This window comes from Temnothorax nylanderi, unplaced genomic scaffold, assembly GCF_030848795.1.
Source record: "Temnothorax nylanderi isolate EJ_2023f unplaced genomic scaffold, tnyl_v1.0 TNYL_tig0047_pilon, whole genome shotgun sequence".
Classification (NCBI taxonomy): domain Eukaryota; kingdom Metazoa; phylum Arthropoda; class Insecta; order Hymenoptera; family Formicidae; genus Temnothorax; species Temnothorax nylanderi.
Window position 1 is genome coordinate 452,867 of NW_027249109.1, and position 22,543 is coordinate 475,409.

The 22,543-nt window shown below is 48.1% G+C and overlaps 2 protein-coding genes and 1 long non-coding RNA gene across 8 annotated transcripts in view; 1 reads left to right on the top strand and 2 right to left on the bottom strand.

The window, feature by feature from the left end:
• On the top strand, positions 1–21,642 carry Osa (trithorax group protein osa). Of its 6 annotated transcripts, none has more exons than XM_071705642.1 (20): positions 1–1,209; positions 1,443–1,565; positions 1,666–1,872; positions 2,490–2,549; positions 9,444–9,591; positions 9,960–10,058; positions 10,178–10,503; positions 10,596–10,992; positions 11,087–11,212; positions 11,334–11,518; positions 11,652–11,693; positions 12,903–13,100; positions 13,910–14,129; positions 14,254–14,430; positions 14,589–14,748; positions 14,824–15,085; positions 15,244–15,409; positions 15,524–15,843; positions 16,100–16,339; positions 16,638–21,642. In XM_071705642.1, exons 1-20 carry the CDS (start codon positions 340–342, stop codon positions 18,672–18,674), a joined length of 6,363 nt encoding a protein of 2,120 aa, XP_071561743.1. In that variant the 5' UTR covers positions 1–339; the 3' UTR covers positions 18,675–21,642. The 6 variants fall into 6 exon arrangements, with proteins under 6 accessions (XP_071561743.1, XP_071561744.1, XP_071561745.1 ...); XM_071705643.1 differs by having other exon boundaries at positions 12,903–13,091; XM_071705644.1 differs by having other exon boundaries at positions 9,444–9,576.
• LOC139772186 (uncharacterized) lies at positions 1,344–9,029 on the bottom strand. Its single transcript, XR_011718070.1, has 2 exons — positions 8,895–9,029; positions 1,344–1,882 (listed from the first exon to the last, which is right to left on the bottom strand). It is a non-coding gene; the product is annotated as an uncharacterized lncRNA (long non-coding RNA).
• LOC139772177 (intermembrane lipid transfer protein VPS13A) overlaps positions 21,618–22,543 on the bottom strand; it is a 16,295-nt gene continuing 15,369 nt past the window's right edge. The window contains exons 49-50 of the mRNA XM_071705639.1: positions 22,236–22,362; positions 21,618–22,004 (exon numbers count right to left, since the gene is read on the bottom strand). Of these exons, the coding sequence (XP_071561740.1) occupies positions 21,870–22,004; positions 22,236–22,362 (262 nt within the window). The 3' untranslated portion in view covers positions 21,618–21,869. The remainder of the gene's footprint in view (positions 22,005–22,235; positions 22,363–22,543) is intronic.

Consider the following 22,543-nt stretch of genomic DNA (forward strand, 5'->3'; position numbering starts at 1 on the left):
GGCCTGAGAGAGCGCTGAGCGGCCTGAGCGGCCTCGGTGCGCGAGCGCGCCGCGAGATGGCGTAATCCATGCGACGCTGCTTTTGACGTTCGCATATGAGTTTTTTTTGGTTCCCTCCACTTTGAAAACGGCAGGAAGTGATTTTTCGTAGGGCGCCGCTTAGTCCACGGACGGGCGATCGAGGATGTGCCGTGAGGTGTTAGCCGCGACGCGAGCCGTTCGACTAATCGGTATTTCGATTTCGAGTACGTAGTACTTGGCCCCATAGCGAGGCGCGCACGAGGTCCCGCGATTGGCCAGTTTACGAAAACGACGATGGCTCCGTGAGGAGAGGAGAACATGGCTGCGACGCAAGCCGAGAGCCAACAAAACGATGTGAAGCTGAACGAGTCCGTGAAATGCGCACAGAAGCGTACGCAAGTCGGTGGGAATAGTGCGAGTGCTAGTGCGAAGCAGCAGCTGGATTCCGAGCCGGACGATAAAGTGTCCCGGGGCGCGGCCCAGCTGCTTAAATATGTGAATCGCGGCGGCGGGGACACGACGGGCTACGAGATGAGTCAATACCGCGAGGACATTGGCGGACACACTGCCGCCGGTGAGGTAAAATCGCCGCGCGAGCCCGGCCAGCCCGGGCCCCAGGAGCCCGTCCCCGTCGGCAAGCAGGAGACGCACGACGCGCCCGGCCATCCCGGCCACCCGGGCCATCCGTTCGCGCCAAACGTGATACGCGAATACGCGGACGAGTACAGCAACAACAAGTCCGGCGAGTTCGTCGCCGCGACCAAGTCGCTCGCCGACTATCCGCCCGGCAAGCAGCTCCCGGAGTACGTCGCCAAGCACGCCGACTTTCCCGGCAAGCAGCAGCAGCTCGACTACCATGGTAAACACTTGATGCACGACACCGAGCGGACCCACCGGGCCGAGATGGAGGAGCACTACTCCACCTCCAAGATCGAGTCTCGGCTATACGTCGGCCCCAGCTCCGGCAACTTCTCCGGCCAGCCAAGGTTTCTCTCCGGCCAGGGTATGTCCCAGCAAGCTGGTCCTACGCCTACCTTGAACCAGTTGCTGCAGGCGTCCACTCCGGTCCATCGGTTTCACGGCAATTATCCCGGAATGGGACCCGAGTATCAACAGCCATGGCCTATGCAAAGGCCACCGGTTGTGCCTCCCGTTTATCCGCAACCCAGCCAGCGTCCTCCGCAGACGGTAAACAAACAGATCTCTGTCTTTTTGCGCTACCAATTTCCACTTAGGTTAAACCCAACGACATACTTTAGCGTAACGATTACTGTACTTTTTGTTGTTACGAGTTACGAGTTACGATTTACGAGTCTCTGTAGTTGTCTAGCGCTCGCTGCAAATTTTTATTTAGATCCTAGCTAAAACATTGTATTTGTACATACGCGACTCTAATTCTTGTACGTTTTCCAAACCATCAGGGTTCACCGAGATTACATACAGGGCCAGGAGCTCAGAGTTCTCCGACACCCATGCAATATCAACAATATACCCAACGATATTCCTCTCCTACGAGACCACACGCCCCATACAGTCATCATCAGGTAAATCGACTTTGCTTTCGATCAGTGACTTTAATCTGTCGTTACTTGTATATTAATGTTCAGGAATGTTCTTACACGATGTTTTCTTGTATCGTTTTAGCTAAACTCTTATACGACACAAACCAGTCATCCCTCAAGCTTATATACGGAACAAAGGGGGTGGAATCAAGGCGGTCCACCAAATCCGCCTCCACCACCGAGTAATCAGGTCACTCCATCGGGTCAGTCGCCACAGCGTGCTTTGTCTCAGTCTCCAGCTCCACCACCTGCTGCGTCACCGCAACCACAGGCTACCAGCCAGTCCCAGGTGAACATTGCTGAAACACGTAGAATTTTAATGGTTCAAGTGTTTCTGATGTCTCGGGAATCTATCAAAATTTCAGTCATTTTTATTACTCTGTACAATAACTTTTCCAACACAAGTATATTGACATTTATGTAATTGACACATAAGAAAGGAGTTTTTGCATTTTGGAGTATTTTTTATAGGAGCAGAAAGTATAACAGATCGCTTTTTGCAAATGAACTTGATGTAGTAACGATGTCATTGACATAAGCGATATTTTTTTAAGACAGAGGATTGCTCGAGAATATGTGTTGTAATGCGACACGACTTGCTTATGAAAAAATATATAAATTAATGGATAGTTAAGAGACTATGCGAACAATATACAATCCAGATTTTTATTTTCATCTTTTATTTCGCAAATTTTTTATCTGACACATTGAGCCTTGTAAATAACTTATTTGAGATATTTAAAAGTTGTAGAAAGATACGTACATACGATGAAATCTATCAATATTTCCGTGAATATGTTAAAATTAAAAAGCAGGGCAGAAATGTATGGTTTAAAAATATATGTTTACGGTATATTTCTGTAATGTAAAAATAGACACAACTCATAACATTGCGTCTCTTTTTAGGCTTTCCACAATCTGCAACAGCGAGCTACAACACCAAATACTCAAGGAATTGACTCTGGGGTGAGTTTTCGCATTACATAATTAAAATTAATTTTATTTCATCTTTAAAGAGAGATATTAAGTACGTCGACGAGTCACGTTCAGCGCGCCTTCCTCTCAGGATACAAACGAACGTACGTGTGCGGAAAGAAAAGCTTAAAGTATCCGGAACGTAGCAAACAAGTTTTTGCCAGGGATTGCATAATCCTCTGTCGTGACAGGAACGATTGTCGTAGAGATTTCACATACGATTTGAATTAATTCTACTCTCCTGTCGCAGATGCTACGCGTCTCGACGTATCGGTACCGGTCGAATTTTATCGAAATTTGATACTACACGCGTGTACGTGCGCGCAAAAGCATCATCGTCTGTTCCACGAGAGAGGATTCCGCCGATCTTCTCGACGGGACGCCGAATGCCGAATCGCGCGACGATCGGAGTGACGCCGATCGCAATGTTCGGGAATAGACGCGAGTTTGGGAATAGATCGAAAGGCGAATTTTCCATCTTGCGAAGTACCGCTCGGTCTCTACGGCCTCGGTACTCGACGTACTCGTTCGAGTACTTTCCCGACGAAAAGAGCGAGCGAGAGTGAGCGAAAGGGTGGCCCCTCGCGTGGCAGTCGAGGGGATCAGGAGGCCAAGGAAGTGGCGGAGGAGAAGGAGAAGAAGCGGGAGAAGGAAAAGGGAGGATGAACGAGGAGCGGACGAGAGCGTGAGAGGGGAGGAAGGAGCGGACGACGGGGTGGGGATGGAGAGTATACCGCGACTCCGTAGAGTTCGATTAGGGCGCGAGTTGCGCGGCCGCCGGAGCCCCAGATATTAGCGACCTCCTCCCCGCCGTGTTTCCCCTCCGCTCGCGCTCCTGTCCCTCGCCCCGGGGTTACCCTCCCCACCAGGCCGCGTTTACATGGGCGGGTAAGCGAAAGAACCGTGCGGGCGACACGGATAACGCCGGCGACTGACGGCGAGGGGCGGTGGGGGTTGCGACGCGAGCGCGGCCGCGATTGGTCGAAATCGACGACGACGACGGCGGTGGCGGTGGTGGCGGCGGCGGCGACGGCGGCGGCGATCATCCCCACTCGAGCGCGCGCGCGCGAGAGCGACGACGACGTGACGTTTTGTATCGCGCTCGGCTATATTCGGTACGCCGGATCATGCGACTGTCACTCTGCGACACGCCATCGAACTTCTTGCGCTTCCCACGGAGCGCGGTTTCTCGAACGCAATCGCAATGTACCGTTCCGCGAAACGTAAGAACTCCCCGTGAACTCTCTCTCGCTCTGCGCAGCGACAAGCGGGATTATTATTGTAGGATCCGCGCGCGCGACGCCCCGGTACACCAAGTTTCCGGACGCTGTCGTTTGCGGCATCGAGCCGTCCCAGGGCGCTCGAGAGAGAGAGGGGGGGGAGAGAGAGAGAGAGAGAGAGAGAGAGAGAGAGAGCGCCCCGGGATACTCACCACCGCGAGATAATATCCCGCGAGATGCGCGACGAGGGGAACAGGACAACATCGTCGGCCCCGTTGGCTCGGCCACCAGGGCGGGAGTGCTCACGGATCTTTAACCGCACGAATCGTTCGCGGAGTACATGCGCTCTCGGCGCCGTCGCGGCGATACCCGCCATGTTACTCCAGCGCGGCTTGGTCTACGACGTTATGAAACGACGAGGAAGGAACGCGCGAGGAAACAATTTCGCGAGCGAGATCGATCCGCGAAATGAACCATTTTTCCGTCGATGCTCCATTTCACGCGAGAATCGCGTTAATTTCAGTCGCAGCTTCAGAATCGAGTTCTAACTAGAGGATCGGAGAAGCGAGCTGCGTGTCCTACTCGCTGCATCTCTTACTCGGGGAAAATTATATTTCCACGAATCCACGTCGTCCCCTTCGAACTAGAGCAGATCGTTAATCGGATCAATAGATTTCTTTGAAAATTGAAGCAAAGCCGAGACCGGCATCCGAGGGACGAGTGAAAACCGCGCGAAATAATTCGGGGAAAACCCGCGATGGCGTGAACGCCGGAGACTATGCACGGTCACGGCATACGGCATACGGCGTACGGTCAATAAAACGTCGATGTATCGGCAGCGACGGCAGCGGGCAGCGGCGACCGGAGCGGGTCTGCGCGACTCGCGCGGTCGGACCGCGCGCAGAACGACGCGACGCGACGTAGCGGTAGCAGACGATCTCCAATGTATATGAGCACGTCCGATGGGAACACATGGGTATTTAGTCTGCTACAGGTGATCTCACCGACGCTCCGGGACACCCAAGTATAACGGGGGGAGCCCCGCTGTAATCTTGGCGAGTCCGATCTTGGCGAGCCCTTCTTTCTCCCCGCAACGCGGGAAAAAAGGTCGTTTCGCGCCAACGGCTCGCGGATCGAGATAGAAATCTCACGAAATCACGAGTCTCGCCGAAATTGTCACACTTTTTCGATGACTGGCCCGATATCCGACCTCTCTCTCTCCCTCTCTCTCTCTCTCTCTCTCTCTCTCTCTCTCTCTCTCTCTCTCTCTCTCTCTCTCTCTCTCTCTCTCTCTCTCTCTCTCTCTCTCTCTCTCTCTCGATAAATAGATGGAGTTGAATGAACCTCGGATTCAGTTATTGTCACAGCCGACGGGATAATAACATTACGTCGGCAGATAAAAATAATGTTACGTAACCGGAGCGATTTCGCGCTCTCCCGAGAACGCGGGCAAATATATGCGCGTGTCCCGCGCTCGCCCTCGCCCCCGCCCCCGCGAGCGTTATTTACGTTTTCATTCACGCACGTCTTCGTCGCCTTCCCGCTGCGTGCATGTGTTCGTGACCGGCCCGTGAGAAAGAGAGAAAGACATGCCGATCGGAGCTCGGAGCTCTCTCTGTACACACATTCGCGTGGCGTATCGCCGACGCTCAGCAGCGTACAGTTTCTATCGAACGGATTAACTCCGTCGCGCACGATAACGTAAACACTCCGTGGACTTCGATGACAATGGATCGTATGAATCGACGACTGGCGTTTCCCGATTCGCGCCAACCTTGGATCGGCCCGAATCGTATCTCGCGTCCAAAGCGGAACTCGTCCAGACTTGGGTGTTCCGAGCCGAAATTCGATAACCAGACAGAAGCTAGCGAGCCGAGAGCGCTTAACGATCGCTCTTAATTTCGCTCGGTCAACGAGGAGGAGCCGGTTCGAATCAAACGCGCCAAAAACGGAGCGACGGTTTTTGCTTTTCATTATCAAAGGCTAAAGATAACGGGTCCTATACATATGAAAATCTAGATCCATATTTCCACATTTGATGCTAATTGCCTGAATGTCCGTCTGTCGTGTGATTTTATCTCGGGCCGCGAATCTGATAACCGTATTTAGCATTAAATAACTGGAGTCTCTTTCTATCGGGGATACTTTAAACGTCATTACATTTGTCGTCCATTTTTAACGCATTTTTAACGCTGCGTTCTATTCGGATAGATCTTCTCGTCTATGCTCCGATCTAAGTAACATCGATATATAGTTTCTCTCTCTCTCTCTCTCTCTCTCTCTCTCTCTCTCTCTCTCTCGATTAATGGAACATGGGAAGGGTTTATTTTATTTTTGCATAGAGAGAGAACACACGGCGAGATCGTATAGACACGAATCTCGGTGCCCAGGCTTTACTGGGGCACACGAATTCGCCGATCGAAAAGTGCCGAAGTCGTACGATGCTCACCGACCGCTTGCCGCGCCACGATCTTGCGCGCGCGCGCACACACACACGTGTTTGTGTGTGTGTCAGCTACCGAGAGTGTGTGGAGAACACCGTATATCCAACACACGAGACGATCTGTGTGCTATACGTTCGATGGAATCAGGACGAGGATAAAGTTGACAACTTCGCAATTCTGAAACGTTCGCGATCTCTTTCAGCTAAGTTCGGAGTAATGGAAAACCACGGGAGGGAGACGGGGGCGGGGGCGGGGGGGGGGGAGAGAAAAGTCGAAGAATCTTCCTTCGAAGGGACTTGGCGCTCGGCGAGAACGTAGAACGTTAACGGGAATAATATTATTAGCGAGAAATAGATAGCAGAGGCTGACTATATATACGGGAATATATCGACTTCGGATAGAGTTCCCGAGACCGGAGCGGTAGCGGAGCCAGGGCTTTTGGGAACGATTCGCTGGCGCACGGCTGGCCCGAGGGCCGAGGCACGGCGGGAACGGCCGAGCGGCGCCGAGCGCTTACCGCGCCACGAAAGAACGCCCTCCGACTCCGACTCCAACTCCAACCCAACGAGCGACCAGCGCCTGCCTTGCCTTGTCTGCCTGCTAGCCTGCCTGCTAGCGCCAGCGAGCGAGCCAGCTAGACGCGGAAATCAGTAAACGGAGGTCTCGGCGACGACCGCGAGGAGCGACCCCGATAAGAGAATCGCTCCTCGCCGAACCGTTTTCGCGCGACCTCACCGTTTATCTATCGCGCACGTTGCTCTACGTCACGTTGCTCACGCGGTCGCCCGAGGCCCGAGGCCCGAGCGCGGATTATAACCTGCTTGACGTTACCAACACGCGACACGCGCACGCACGCGCTCACGCAGGCAAAAACAGACCGGGCAGGCGGGCGGGTAAGCGGGCGGGTGAGCGGGCGGGCGCACGAATAAAGGGGACGACGATCACGACGACGCCGACGCCGACGCGACGATACTGTACCACGTAGCTCTCTACGTGCTACCCCGAAGTTTCCATCGGCCCTCGGCTACCGTGACGCGGAGCTCTTTGGTAGACTTATTGACACAACATGCGACGCTCGAGGAGAACGAGGTGGCACGCACATGACGGCAAAGCGACGGCGTTGGCGGAATAAAAAAGCGAAAGAAAAAAAGAGAGAGAGAAAGAGCGAGCGAGCGCGCCCTCCGACGCGCGACAGGGGGAGGGGAGAGGGCGGCACAACCAGGAACGAATACAACCAGGAATATAATGCCCGCGTTAACCGGTACGCCGACGGCAGCGATCGTCCGATAAATTCTCTCTCGCTCGCGCGGCGTGGCGCGGCGCGCTCCCGAGGGAATCCTCTCCGAGAGGAGAACGCAAGCTCCGCTCCGCTCCGCTCCGCCTAGCGCGTACGTTACTCCGCGCGGTTCGACAAACATGTGAAAGCGCGACTCCGGACCCGGACTCCGCGAAACGGTGGCAAAATCCGTTTCTCTTATTATTTCTCTCTTTTCCTCTCTATCTCTGTCTCTCTCCCTCTCTCTCCCCGGTCGCTACTCGTCGTGTGCTTTAAGTGGAGAGCCGGGTAACGCCTCTCCTTCGATCTCTCGCGTCATGCCGAGAGTCCTTGTGCCGCCGGACGGCCTATGTACCGTACATTCGCTCGTACGCCCGAGGAAGTGTTTAATCGCCATCCACACGGACCAGCTATACGCGGCCTGGTAGGTGTAATGATGTGCCTGAATTTTCTTTCGTTCCTCTCGGCTCTCGGCCTCACTCTCCGCTCCCCTCGCCCCCACCTCCTCATCTCTCACTCTCTCTCTGTCTATCACCGTCTCCCTCCGATCCATCCCTACCTACCCACCCCGTCTCTCTGTGTGTGTCTCTCTCTCCGACTCTACGCCTATCCTCGTCTCCGTTCCACTCTCTTTCTCCTTCCCTCCGCCCGTCCCCCCCGTCCCCCTGCCCCATCCTGAATACACGCACACGCGCGCGTATTCACGCACACGCAGCGCGCGGCCACCGCCGCGCCGACCGCCGCTCGCCTGTGCCAATGCCTCGTTGTGACGGACGACCCGTACGAAGTGCGTGTACACGCGGGCACATGCACGCGCGCCGCACACATATACACGTGCCCGCGCGCGCATACACACACACACACACACACACCGATTTCGACCGTGCGGAGTATACACACGGTTGTTGTGCGCTCCGTGGACTGTGGCCGAGAACGACGCCGCGTGCCATCGCGTTGCGACGACAACGACGGCAACGATCGCGGACGGGACGGGATCGTTCCGCCTCGTACCGCTTCGCAACGCGGGACAGTGGTGCGACAGGAGCGAACGTTTCGTGCGCGATATACTAACCGTCGCGCGCGCGGACTCGAATAACATGGGCGACATCGCCGTTGCTGGGTTCTCGCTTCGCTTCGCGCCGCCTCGGACGGCCGCCGTCGTCCTCGCCGTCCACGTCGCCGTCGTCATCGCCGTCGTATCGACGTCGATTGCTTTTTGAGACGGGGAACGCGCGATTGTCCGCTCGCTGGCTCCACCACCGCGGCACCGTCTCTCCGACCGCGCGAGAGAGAGAGCACGCCCGACGACGTCGCCACGCATCGCCGTCCGCGTCGTCGTCCGTAGCCACGAAGGCGGCGCGAATCGCGTTAAAACGTAGCGGCGAGGTGAACTCACGCGTGTGACTCCTGACTCCTCGTCAAGTCGGTCCCTCGATCGGCACGGCTAGAACTCGATCGGTTGTAGCGATCCTCGCGGATCTCACCGACTCCGGTGCTCCTCGCTGTGTCTCCCGTGCGGACTGCGATTGTGAACTGTTTACATCGAGGACCGTATCTTGTATTTTTTTTTTTTTTTGTTACAAGTGCCCGCTATCGCAGTGACTTAATATCCGCGATGGATCTACTGCGAACGTTCACTATTGTGCTGACCTACTTCAAAGAGCTACAGTCGATATTTGTAGACTAATCGCACGATGTATGAATTTGGGATAGTTGTTTTTGTAAAATGTAATCTCCTTATCAGCTGTTCGAATTTGTTGCGTTTATACGGTTCACTCGTTATAAACTAACTGTAATGAAACTACGAAGCTAGAATCAAATAAGATGCCAGCTTGCGCTAGAATCTATCACGTTTGATCTCTTTCGCATTTCGTATTTCGTGTTATTCTTCTTTGAGTTTTAAGTAATCGCTTTCTTATCGCAAATTGTTATTCTGTGATTGCAGGAATTATCAGGACAGAATAGTAACGACAGTTCGAATGGACCAGCTTGCCCAGGGACACCGAATTCTCAGGGGATGAGACCTACCCCGTCACCTACAGGATCCACAGGTTCTCGCTCGATGTCCCCTGCTGTTGGTCGGTCTTTTTTACGTCTGTCTCTCTTTTCACTCGCATTTATATTTAATAATAGAATTTATAATTGCAGGTCGCTCTGTGCAGGATATCCCAGAGTTACGGAAGTATTCTTTCAATCGCGTTCTTGAATGAATTTAGAATTGGTTCTTTTCTAGAAAGAAAGTTTTACCTCGCGCTAACTTTTCAAACATATCTGGGGTGTCCTGCACAGCACACGCTCAATGTATAAATTATGTTTGTATTGTCTTTTTCTTAATAATGATATTGAAGAAGTGTAACTTGAGCTTTATATAATAATTTATCTATTGCCGGCCTTCTCTTTTTTTTTCTTCTTGTATCGTACGTTCGAGTACCTATATAAAAATTTCTTCTTCAATGTACAGGCCAACAAAACGTTCAGATGCCTCCACGTCCGTCGAGTAGCCAGTCGGATGGTAGTGGACCAGCACCGCGCATGAGTCACTCTCCAATGACCACTCAAGGTACCGATTTTACTTCTTTTCCTGTTTTCGTCTCTGCGAAATTTATTCATTGTTTCCATGTAAATTATCACGTTAAAGTTTTGTCAATAATAATAAAGTAAAATGGTCATCGGTTTCAGGAGCATACCAACAGCCATTGGGTCCTTCGCCACACATGCATAGCTACAAAATGAACAGCACTGGTCCTGGTGTAGTGCAACCGGGACCCGGCTCGACGGCTCTCGGTGGAATCAGCCCAATGGGTGGTGGGATGGGCTATGCAACTGGTGGAACAGCTGCAGGTCAGCCTGGAGGTTATCATGCACAATCTACGTATCCACCTCCGCGTCCTCACATGCAGTTTCCACAGGGATATCCAACGCCTGCAAACTCGCAACCACCACCCAACAATCAGTATCAGCCTCCCAACAGACCCAATAATTTGGTACAATATCCACCGTACACGGTAATAAACATTTAATTTAATCGATAATGCTTAACAATGATTTATTTCATCGTCATATTGATCGAAGGTAACCGTTCTCCATTGTCTTTCAGCATAAAATGGGCTTTAACAGTGTACCACCGGGAATGCCACCGAGTCCGGGACCGCCGCAAGTTTATGGTGCTGGTGGTACGACCGCAATGGTACCGCCAGGTGCTCCAGGAGTACCCGTCATCGGTAACATGGGACCGCCTGCGAGCTCTATGGGTCCGCCACCGCCGTCTCCTAATCACATAAGTAACCAACCACCACCGCCTACCAGCTCGGCGGTATCACACTTACATACGCCGGCGGCCACGCCGCCTCTCAATCACGAGGGCAGCCCGATGCCACCGCCGAGTACAACACCGAATTCACACCCCGCGTCAGTACCAACTCCCACCAGCCACAATTCCGCAGATCTCACTGCTGAAACTTCCAATGACAGCGGTATAACCACGACCGCTTCAGGTGAGTGAAAATCTTCTTAAATCAAGTGAATTTTGTCTCTTTGTTATCACCGTCTGTGCAAATAAATAACGAAATTGCACGTTTTTATGCGTAGGTACGTCAGCTATAAATGTTATATCTACTTCGAGTGGTACTGTGACGTCTGTAATAACAACAGGTCCAGACGGTACGTCTCTTGATGAAGGTTCGCAGCAGTCGACGTTATCTAACGCATCAGCTGGTTAGTATTATCTCTAAATCTATTCGCTTGTGTTTGTGCGGTTTAATCTCGTAAAACTCCGGCCATCGCGCAATACGGGGATCACGAGTACAATTATTTTAACCAAATTTATTACAAATAGCCTCTGGTGAAGATCCAGCGTTTACACCAAAAGTGCGGAAGGAGATGATAGGAGGATACCACAGCCATCCTGCGACACCGCAAAGCACCGTTCCGTCTCCTGGCGCTGCTAGCATTAATTCGATTCACGAGGAATATAACGAAATGAACAGTCCTGGTGGTTGGCCGCGTCCTCCTGCTAGTCCTGTACGTATCACCTGCATGCACTTTTATACGTAATACACATTTTGATGTGCTAAATTAGCAGTTAACTGATTACTTCAGATGAAGTTTGAATGCAATATATTATTTGCATTTTCAATATTTTAATATTTTACAGGTGTTTAACAGTCATGTGCCTCAAGACCCATACAGATCTAAGGTTACTGTTTTTTTTACTACGAATATTTATATTGTCAAAATCCCTTTTGCACTCCACGCTTTAGGCATTTTTCCCCTACACTAACTTTTCTTGCTTGGCACATGCATCATATTAATATTCCTATATCCATAAAAGCATTAAGTATTTAATACCTCATTACTTCATTTCATAACATATGTATTTAATATATTCTTAATAATCTAATTTCTAATTTGCTTATTAATATTTTACAGTAAATTATTTATTTTGATATTACTAATGGAACATTTTTATTGGGCAGACGACTGCAACAGCACAATAATTAACTTTTTTTTTTGTAAAATTGCGAAAGAATTATGATATAACTCACGCCTTAATAAAGGCTTGTCTACAATAGCTGTAAGAGTATGGAGTAAGACATAAGCAGTAAGTTATTGACTAATGGGATTTTTACAGTTTAAGAATAATCGACTGTGGTCAGTTTTTACTGCTTACGTCTTACGGCTATTGTAGAATGGGCTTAAATAATAATAGTGATATATCGCCACAAATATTACCACAGATTATTAGTACTACACAAATTTTGCAGCAATCCCAATATGATATTACGCGGACGATTTATCAAGATGATTTATCGAGACTATATATATTGATGTGTTTATTTCTTGTACTCGGTATTTTATAAGTTTTGCCTCCTATTTTGTTTCTCCATATTATCTGCATAACAACAGAATGTTTATTTAATAATTATCGCATGCATTAAATTACTAGGCTGCATATTACGTATTGCTCTATTCCATTTTTTTAGTTTTTCCAATGAATGTTAAATAAGAAATTTTTTAACGTGCATTGGAGGAGAAATAGTTCTCGAAATCTTTAAGAATATTACTATATTTTCTGTTTACGCTCTGTGGATTTACTTGATATAAATGTACATTTTACTAACAGTAATAAAGGATATATTAACAGCTGTATCAATTAAAACGTTTACCAAATAGAGAAAAGCAATATACAAATATCCAGATCCAGCATTATATTTATGCATGTTATATCATGGCTACGATTGGGATTATGTTCTCGCAGCTTTGCAAGAATAATAATCGTTCTATGTTTTAATTAGATCAATAATACACGACGAGACATTTCTGTCGCAAATTTACATATTAATAAAATTCCACATGAGATTCTTTAGAGTATGCTAAAGTAGCGTAATAATTGTGCGACTTTCAGAAGACAGATAGTCTGGCAAAGTTATACGAAATGGACGATTCGATAGAACGAAGAACCTGGCTGGACAAGCTGGTCAACTTCATGGAAGAGCGAAGATCACCGATCACCAGTTGTCCTACCATCTCCAAGAACCCCCTCGATCTATTTCGGCTTTACCTCTACGTGAAGGAGAGGGGGGGCTTCATGGAGGTATGCAAGGTGCAGTGTAGTTCCATCTAGCCCTTGGTGTCTTACATAGTTTTTGTATTGTTTTTATGTATTTTTACATTCTTTATACTTGCTCTGCACACTGTACACTTTTGAGGTGTCTTATGTCGATTACTCCTCGCTATCGGTGCTCGATGACTCAAAGTTTTTCTGAAGTTTGCATCGAGCATATGACAGAACTTTGACGATTTATCGAAATCCAGATCTGAAATTGAAATAATTTATATCGAAACACCTCAGAATACGCTTTGTTTTTACATCTATGTTAAATTGTGCATGATGTACGTATAGTTGTATTATTTTTGCTATTAGTATCCCTTTCTCATAATCTGTGTCTGAACATTGGGAAAAGAAAGAAAAAGAAAGGCTTAACATATCTTTTCTTGAAGTAGTTGTTCAACAGTCGAATATGGAAACACCCTGATCTACAAACCTTGGTGCTATATGGAATTATTCTAATAGTCACACAGCGAAGATAAACTTTTAATGTCGAAATATTACAATAACGGTAATTCGTTCCGATTGTACTCTGTGTATTTCTCTCGTTCTTTTTTTATTTATTTATTTTTTATTTTTTTTCATATTTGCATGCGTTTAGAGACTTCGCCGATTCATATCGATATCAATTTTTTGAGACTGGTACCTCAGGCTATAGAACGTCGGCGATGCCTTTTGTATCATTGCGTTTATCTATTTCTTTTGGACATGCAGATCTTTTTTGTCTGTGTTTGAGATTCGACGTGAAATTGCTCTTTCGCGAGCAGTAGTAAAGAACGCGTGTGTATAATTTCCTTCTGTAGGTGACGAAAAACAAGACGTGGAAGGATATAGCCGGCCTCTTGGGCATCGGTGCTAGCAGTAGCGCTGCTTACACATTGCGCAAACACTATACGAAGCACCTGCTGGCATATGAGTGCCACTTTGATCGCGGGGGTGTGGATCCGCAACCCATCATCAATCAGGTCGAGGCGGGCTCGAAGAAAAAGGGATCTAAGGGAACTGCTTCCGTACCATCGCCGGGTATGGACTGTTACATATACATATAATTTTATTTCTCTTCGAAATTTTGTTGTTTGCTTCCACCATACTTTCTTGTATCAAGAGACTTCTTCTCGGCTAGAAAAGGAACCGTTTGTTCTTGCAGGTTCTTCCAATTCTCAAGACTCCTTTCCCGCTGCTGCATCGAGCAACGCTTCCATGGACGGTTATGGAAGCTATCAGGGTAGTTACGCGGGCGCCACACCCGGTGGCCCATCGTCGGAGTACACGCCGCCGCCACCTAGGCCACCCAGTCAAAGCAGCGCACCCTCCGCCCATCAAGGTACGCTTCACAGTTTACAATCCCTTAACTGTACATGACATTACATTTATTTTTACATCTATTGATGCCGTACATACTTAGAGCTTATCGAATACATTTGTTTTGATCCTAACAATGAGCGTCATTAAGAATTTTACGACGAACGATTTTGTTTTTAGGGATACAACAGGGTAGTTACCAGAACACGGGCTCCTATCAGAACTATCCGCAAGAGCAGTACATTCGGCCGCAGGGAAACGCGCTGTCTCAGCAGGGAGAGTTCAGTCAACCGTACTCGCCTAGAACGCATTATCCTCCATACGTACCCGATGTCGACAGGTGAGAGATATCACCGTCATATTCCGCTATAATGTTTCGCGGAGAAAATCATTCATATATTTTTGTCGCGTACAGGGGATACCCAGGTGGTAACATGCCGCCGAACAACGCTACTGGACAGGACATGTACAACAGATACACCGGCAATCAACAAGGGCCCGCTAGCTATCCCACAGGAACACCTCCTAACGCGCGGAGTAACAGCTATCCGTCGGGACCGCAGGCTCATCCGGCCGCTGTGCAACAGCAGACGGCGACCAGTCAGCCTTCCTCGCCCTCGCAACCGCCGACTGTGTCGTCATACTCGTGTCCGCAAGATTACTATCGACAGGAACAAGTAATATTCGATATTTTTATATTAATAAGCTTATATTGTCCTGTGTTCGCGAGAAATTTCGTTTAATTTTTTATTGCTCAATATGTTTTGTGTGATTTGAAAAATTTTCATAAAGTAATAAAGTTAAGAATCTTTTAATATCTGTCATTACGTTGCAGAGTGGATACGGAGCGCCCGGTGGAACTCAAATATACACTGGAAGTGGATCGGCTAACAAGAACATGCCACCGCCCCCTCCGGGACCCACTCAACCTAGACGCCACCCAGACTTTGCCAAAGACCAACAGTATCCCCAATATAATCAACAACGACCGGCGTATCCAGGTGAGATACTTTAATGTCGATAATCACATATTATTATTGCTGAAGAAGCTTTGCAAGTTAAGTGAGAGGACTTCGATCGCAATTAACCCAAGAAAATGTAATTTCTTGCTGCAGGATGGCCAAATACAACTAATCAGTACAATAGTAATAGTGGAAACAATAGGGTTCAGTACCCAAGCCAACCGGCGCCGTCGCCATCGCAACAACCGCCACAGCAACAACCGCAACAAGGATCCCAAGTCGTCACCGCTGCCCCAACCCCTTCAGCGGTCGGTGGTATTGCTAGTAGTCAACAATGGGCCACCCAGCAATCGAACAGGATTGCTCCCCCATCTCAGCCGTCTCTGAACGCTATACCGCACCCACCTCCACCGTGGGATCATCGCTACCCGAATCAACCGTCCCCTTTGTATCCAACACCCGGGAATCATCAGGTACATTCTCTTCGCAAGTCAATCGTAATTTAACTCAACGCGAAAGCGTTGGATTCTAATGATAAAAAATTAACAAAATTTATATAATATCTGCTGTCAATCAACATATCCCATACTGTTAGTATATTCTTTAATTAATTTTTTTTGTCATAATTATTGTGGGGACGATATACATATACTTGTTTCGCGATATATGTCATTTTATAATTAAAATGTTTTGTAGCCAAACGAGGTATCATCGTATTATTTTGCGCAGACTCAACTCGGAGTCAATCCCATGATCAGCCAGCAACCGACGTCAAAGAGAGAAATGACATTCCCTCCTGACAGCGTAGAAGCGATTACACCTCTTTTGTACAAGCGACGAAAATTGACGCGCGCTGACGTGGCACCAGTAGAAGCTTGGCGCATCATGATGGCTTTGAGATCAGGTCTACTCGCCGAGAGCTGCTGGGCCCTCGACGTATTAAACATTTTGTTATTCGATGATTCTTCTGTGAGTATATTTTTTTTGCTATTGCAATTATTTTAAAGGAAGAATCAACGACTACTGAAGAAATTTATAGAAAATTAAAGAAATGAAACATACAACGAATGAAAGATATGTAGAAGAATTATTAACGAATCTTTCATGATACGATTATTTATATATATTTCTTTGAAGACCTAATTAATATAAAGCACAAGTAAAATTATAAAAGCTCCATAAAAGAACTTGTAAAATATTTTTATGTATAGTAACATAATAAACATACATATGTGTAAAAAAATATTTATAAATCTTTCGTTTACAGGTAAGTTATTTCGGATTGACACACTTACCCGGACTACTGGACGTTCTGCTGGAGCACTTCTCGCGTTCTCTCTCCGACATGTTCGAATCATGTGTAAACGACGACGATCGCTATTGCCAGGCCGCAGACGGTCCGGAGGTAGATCTCGGCGCGGTGACGCGCCCGATCGATTCGGAGGATCGGACGAAATTGCTGTCGACATCGAATTATACGTATCTCTCGAGGAGAGGTCGCCCCGTCAAGATCGTCCCTCGGGATGACGATCTCTTCGTTTTGGACACGCGGAGGCCTTGGGATCATCAAGAGTGCGAGTCGGAAACCGAGCCATGGCAAGTCGACACAAACGCGACCAAATATATCGTCACGTGTTTTCAATCTGAAGTGGGCTCGGTGCCTTTCGCCCGTTTGCTGAGGGACGAGAAACCGCCGCTGTTGCAGAAGGAAGTCGACAGCACGGATCTGAAGGACGAAGCCAAAGCAGACAACGTCGGTGGTGTCCTCGAGACGCTGGACTTTACCCACAAGTCCGGCGAACTCGGCGACAAGCAATCTAGCAAAGATAGTGGCGAGCGCAAGCATCAGCAGCAACAACTGGACAAGAAGAAGAAAACGAAGACTCTGAGCGACGTGCTGTCGAGGATCAAGAAGGAACCCGTAGAGATGAACGATCTCACGAGGGAGCTGTTCGAGAAGAAGAACGACGGCTTCAAGAAGGATTGCGACAGCGAAGTGACGAAAGCGAACAACAATATGGGCGAGCACTTTGGCAGTGATGTGTCGAAGAACGACGAGGACTCGTTGCCGACGCAGAATGGACTGAACGAATCGACGGCTGCGACGGCGGCGGCGGCGGCGGCGGCGGCGGCGGCACCAGGCAACATCGACAACACCATAGACAAAACAGAGATCAAGACGGAAGCGGCGGAAGAACACGAGCTGGAAACGACCAGAGACTACAAGGAGGGACCAAGATTAAACATAAGAGATCCGGCAGGAACGCTAAAGCGACGGAGGATAAGCGACTACGAGGACGAGAGCTACTCCAGGGACGAGGCGAGCCTCTACCTGGTGACGGAGACGCAGGACAGCCTGGCCCGTCGTTGCGTGTGCCTGTCGACGATCCTGAGGAATCTCACCTTCATCCCCGGCAACGAGGGGGAATTCGCGAAGAACGTTACGTTCCTCAGTCTACTCGGGAAGCTGTTGCTGCTCCACCACGAGCACCCGATACGGGCGCAAAAGACGCGCAATTACGATCGCGAGGAGGACGCGGACTTTGCGGACTCGTGTAGCAGTCTACAGGGCGAGGGCGAGTGGTGGTGGGACTTCCTCCATCACGTGAGGGAGAACGTTCTCGTGATGGCCGCCAACATATCCGGCCACATGGACCTGAGTCAGCATCCGGAGGAGATCTCGCGGCCGGTGCTCGACGGCCTCCTGCACTGGGCCGTGTGCCCGGCCGCCCACGGTCAGGATCCCTTCCCGACGGTCGGCCCGAACTCCTCCCTCTCCCCGCAGAGACTCGCGCTCGAGGCGCTGTGCAAGTTATGCGTGACCGAGTGCAACGTTGACCTGGTGGTGGCGACGCCGCCGTACTCACGATTACAGAGATTATGCTCGGTGCTGACCAGGCTCCTCTGTCGCAGCGAGGAACAGGTGCTGCGCGAGTTCGGCGTGAATCTGCTGCACTTCCTGTCGGCCGCGGACAGCGGGGTCGCGCGCACCATCGCCCTGCAGACGCCCTGCGTCGCGCTGCTCGTCGCGTTCATCGAGCAGGCCGAGACGAGCGCTCTCGGGGTCGCCAATCAGCACGGTCTCGCCGCGCTGCGCGACAATCCCGAGTCGATGGGCACCAGCCTCGACATGCTGCGGCGCGCGGCCGGCACGCTACTCAACCTCGCCAGGCATCCGGACAACCGAACTCTCCTTCTGCAGCACGAGTCCCGCCTGCTCGCCTTGGTGATGAGCCAGATCCTCGATCAGCAGGTCGCCGCGATAGTCGCGCGTGTGTTGTTCCAGTGTTCGAGGGGCACGTAACTCTCTGTCGTCGGTCGAGACACTATTACGCGACTCGCGCGGATATGTTGTTAAATAACGGTGCCGACGAGATCGAGTAATAAGACGCACGCGACACAGCGACGTTGTCGCGCGGTGGTGCGACGTCGCGTACGGACGGCAGTAGTGCTGTAGTTTAAAAAGGCGGACGTGTGCGGGGCAAAAGCGGCAGATATAGACGGATATATATATCTGAAACGGAGAAAAGAGAGAGAGACGAGGGAGAGACTATAGAGAGAGAGTGACGAGAGGCGAGAGAAGAGAGACACGCGCGCGACGTGATACGAGTGTACGAGTGAACGGAACAAAAGTGCTGATGAAAAGCCATGGCAGCGCAGTTGTAGTTTTATATCGATTAAACAGGAAGTAAGAAAGTTTAATTATTGGTGTTAGCGTGTAGGTATACCCGATGCGATCTCCGCCCGTTGGTATACCTTCCCCTTCGATGAATTGGAATAATATCGATAGTGTAAGATATTTCATAGTTAATGAAAGGAAAAAAGGTATACACATACACATAGAGAAACCACACGTATTGACACGCAGGACACACACGGTATATCCATATTTACAAAATATATATACACGACACGTGACATAGATACAAACACATGTGCAACACACATACTTGCGCGCACGTGCGGCCGCAATATATAAACATGGACACATGATATATATATACACACACATATATATATATATATATATATACACACACACACACACACACACACAAATATATGCATACGCAGTAAAAAAAGAAAACGGACTTTCAAGAGACAAACGGTCAGCTGCATAATAATATATATACCAAGAATCATGTCGGCGAACCTTAATGGTGCGATGTGGAATGATATATCGGATGATATATATAAATATTAAACGATAATATAATGCAAATTTTTATATTTGCATGTTTTGTGCTGTAATTAGCGAGTAATTAAGATATTTTGTAGATAACACTTCCATTTGAATCTTATTCGATTTTCGTGCTGCGGCTACGGTGGCGCAAATATACGTTTGCGGCTGTAAGGCCGCGGAGAAGTCTCGATTTTAGAAGCACAGGCAGAAACTAGAACTGAAGAAAGACATTGCTAGAAGAGAAAAAAAAATAATATACGTGTGATAAAGCCGCTGATTGAGAAGGAACAGTAGCAGAGAGAAAGAGAGCATGAAAGCGAGAGGGAGAGAAAAGGAGCGAGGAAGCGTGCATGCGTGCGTACATGTTTATGTATTTGTGTATTGCGTGCATGCATGTATGTATCTATGTATGTATGTATGTATATGTTTGAGAGGTTCAGCGAGGAAGAGGGAGAGAGAGAAAGAATGGGGAAGAAAGACGGAAGAGCGGTGGCGAAGGGAGAGAAAGAATGAGAGAAAATGTTTCGAGATAGAATGCGGGGCGACGGAGATGCTGTAGCCCCCTTTATTCTGAAATCGTTCGGGCCGGGCTCTGTCCCTCTATTCTGGAATCCCCCTTTCCGATACTCTTACTTCTGCAGCATTCTGCAGTAGCGGAACGCCGTCGTACGGTCTGCGCGGCGTTCGTCCCATTCGCTTCTCCTATTCTACGTACGGTAACGCGGCAAAGCCAGGCGCGTTAAACGGAAGCGAGAGAGGAATTCCAGTTTACAGGGGAGAGACCAGCTGTTCCAGAATAGAGAGGGGATTCAGAGTAGAGCGGGACTAGAGCACACATGTCCGCCCATACTTGTGTGCGTGTTTAATATGTTCGCGCGAGTGCGATACGCGCATACGGCGCTTCGACAAACGGGGGGTCCCATATGTGCGCGTATTAATATAAAAGAGATGGATTTTAGAGAAGAGAAAATGCGTGCTGCGTGTTTGCGCGTGTATGTATGCACGGAGGATGGGGGTGCCGGTAGAAAAAGGGGTGGGGACAGTGTCTGTGAAAAGAGAAAGAATACACAAATATAGCTTGCGAAACTATAACTGATTAATTTAGGTAGTCACTTAAATTACCGTTTAATTTTGCAATAATTATTTGAATTCCTAGAAGGTTCAGTAAATGTTTCCTTTCTTTTTTTCCTTTTTTTTCAATGGCTTCCTTTCGAAAAGAGATTTGAAAGTAGCGAATCTAACTAACTGCAGTCTTTTTGGAATAAACGTATTTATAAACGTAATTAAACGCCGTTGTGATAACAAAAAAAAGAAAATATAAAGAAAAAAGAACGGACAGGCGGAAGATGAGAAAAACCAACACTGTAGAAGCAGATGAAACTGATTCTGGGCGATAATGTAGAAACGAATATATTAAAAAAGATAAAACAAGAGGATTTTTAAATTTAAGCTCGATCGTGCCATTAAACGATTCTAATGGGAATATATTTATAACCAAGATTTTATGCTTTTTCAAAGCGCGCATATACGTTATGGTAAAACTAACAAATACCGATTGTCAGCTTGCACATATTTTGACGATTCTTATGATACATACATCTAATTGTAAACTCCCACTCTCACGAACATTTACGCAGCAGTTGCAAGGAAAAGAAAAAGAGAAATAGAGAGAGAGAGAGAGAGAGAGAGAGAGAGAGAGAGAGAGAGAGAGAGAGAGAGAAAAGAGAGAGACGCATTCGAACTCGTCGTCGCACACCTTCCACTGGTATACTTCCTCGTTTCGTAGAGAGAATGAATTTAAGAGAGACGGAATGACGATTTAGTTTTCACATACGACGTGTAGCCGTTTAAAACGACTCGAATTCTTGCGAAGACATACGATTTAGAAGCGTGTTGAGATAAGTTAAACAGAACACTTTCCCTGGTCCCAGCTTCTCCCCGACCCCAAAGTATCCTATTCTATAGATATCTAAATACATGTAGCTCTTAAATTATTTACTTTAGTTCGAGTGGAGATGCCTGTAAGTGTAATTTACTAAGACTTTTTGTAAATAAATTATGAAATAAACTAGACGTACTTTATCCAAGACGAAGATGCGATCTGACTTTGGCAAGATACAATGATAATAATGATAATAATAATAATAAAAAAGTGTAGGGCATTAGAGAGACATATATAGCGTTTTTTCTTTTTTTTGTGCATTCACCGTATAGACTTTTATTACGCCGAACTAAATATGTAAATACACTGATCTCTTCATCCTCTTTGTTCTCTGTTACCTCCTTACGGTGGCCTCGTCAACAAACTCCACATTCTCATTTAGAACAAGTGCTGCTCTCCATGTTCAGAATCATTGCGTTGTTCATTTTGCGACACAGCCATTCCAGGATGTCCGCGGCCTCGCTCTCCACGTACCAATCTACCATGGACGACGACGTCTCTTCCTCGGTCTAGGAATAAATTTAATGCGATCTTTAATGAACATCGATCGATCGACACTAAAATGCCGTCATTTTTACTCTTGATATCCTAGTGTTGAATTTAGAATTGAATTCGAATCTGTTTAACGCGGTAAACCAACTTGCGCATTTTTAATTAATTATTCGAGCAATCTAAATTCTCTGTATTTAGACAATCATCATTGTGTTAAATCAATTTTGGGGGTAGATTGGAATAGTTACCTCTGTTATATGCAAAACAAGTTTGTTCTTGGCGATAGTTGGTGGTGACAGCAACTGATTAGTCTCTAAAGTCCATTTCACGTTCCACGATCCCCATGCATTTGCTTTCTCGATGTAATATATCCGCCTGAAAAAGATCCGAGGATTTGTTTCTTTTTACATTTCTGGGTCAGAGGGTATTAACGCGACAATAATTTTATTCGTAAGATCTTTTGCCGTCGATATTGAAAGACAATATTAAAACACAACGCGTCAGTGAATTCGGCTCATACTGTATAGGTTCCAGGTTTAGCTAGCCCCCTCTCTCG